Raw genomic sequence first — 398 nt, 5'->3', positions numbered from 1 at the left:
TTTTCTCACGTATTTTATACCCAACCTGTGGTTCTATATTCAGATTTTTATATTTTATTTTTTTTTCAGGTTCTTCTTCCTCATGTTCATTTATTTTATGATTTTCTTGCTCATACTTTCTTATAATTTCTTCATTATTTGAAATCCTTTCCGTCTTTTCTTTTGATAACTTATCTTCTTCATTTATTTCCTCCACCACATGTGGTTTATATATTTTATCAGTTTTCAATGAAAGATTGTTTTTTTCTATATGTGGCGTATAATTAATATTTGAGCTTTCAGTGGTAAATTCTTCATCCTTATCTTTTCCATATGTTAGGCTTGAGTCTTTTGTGTTATTATATTCATTTTTCTCATCTGTTCCTTGCTTACCACCAGTTTGATAATCTTTTATATGG

The 398-nt window shown here is 27.6% G+C and overlaps 1 protein-coding gene across 1 annotated transcript; it reads right to left on the bottom strand.

The window, feature by feature from the left end:
- Window positions 1-20: 20 nt before the first annotated feature.
- On the bottom strand, window positions 21-398 carry PRSY57_0022600B (TRAP-like protein; the record flags this gene model as incomplete). The annotated part of the gene is made up of 1 exon (XM_020114299.1): window positions 21-398. A coding segment is annotated over one exon (378 nt), but the record flags the coding sequence as incomplete, so codon positions are not given.

This window comes from Plasmodium reichenowi (assembly GCF_001601855.1).
Source record: "Plasmodium reichenowi strain SY57 chromosome Unknown, whole genome shotgun sequence".
Lineage (NCBI taxonomy): Eukaryota > Apicomplexa > Aconoidasida > Haemosporida > Plasmodiidae > Plasmodium > Plasmodium reichenowi.
Note: the sequence above shows the minus strand (reverse complement) of the source record. Positions and strands in the feature narration are given on the sequence as shown.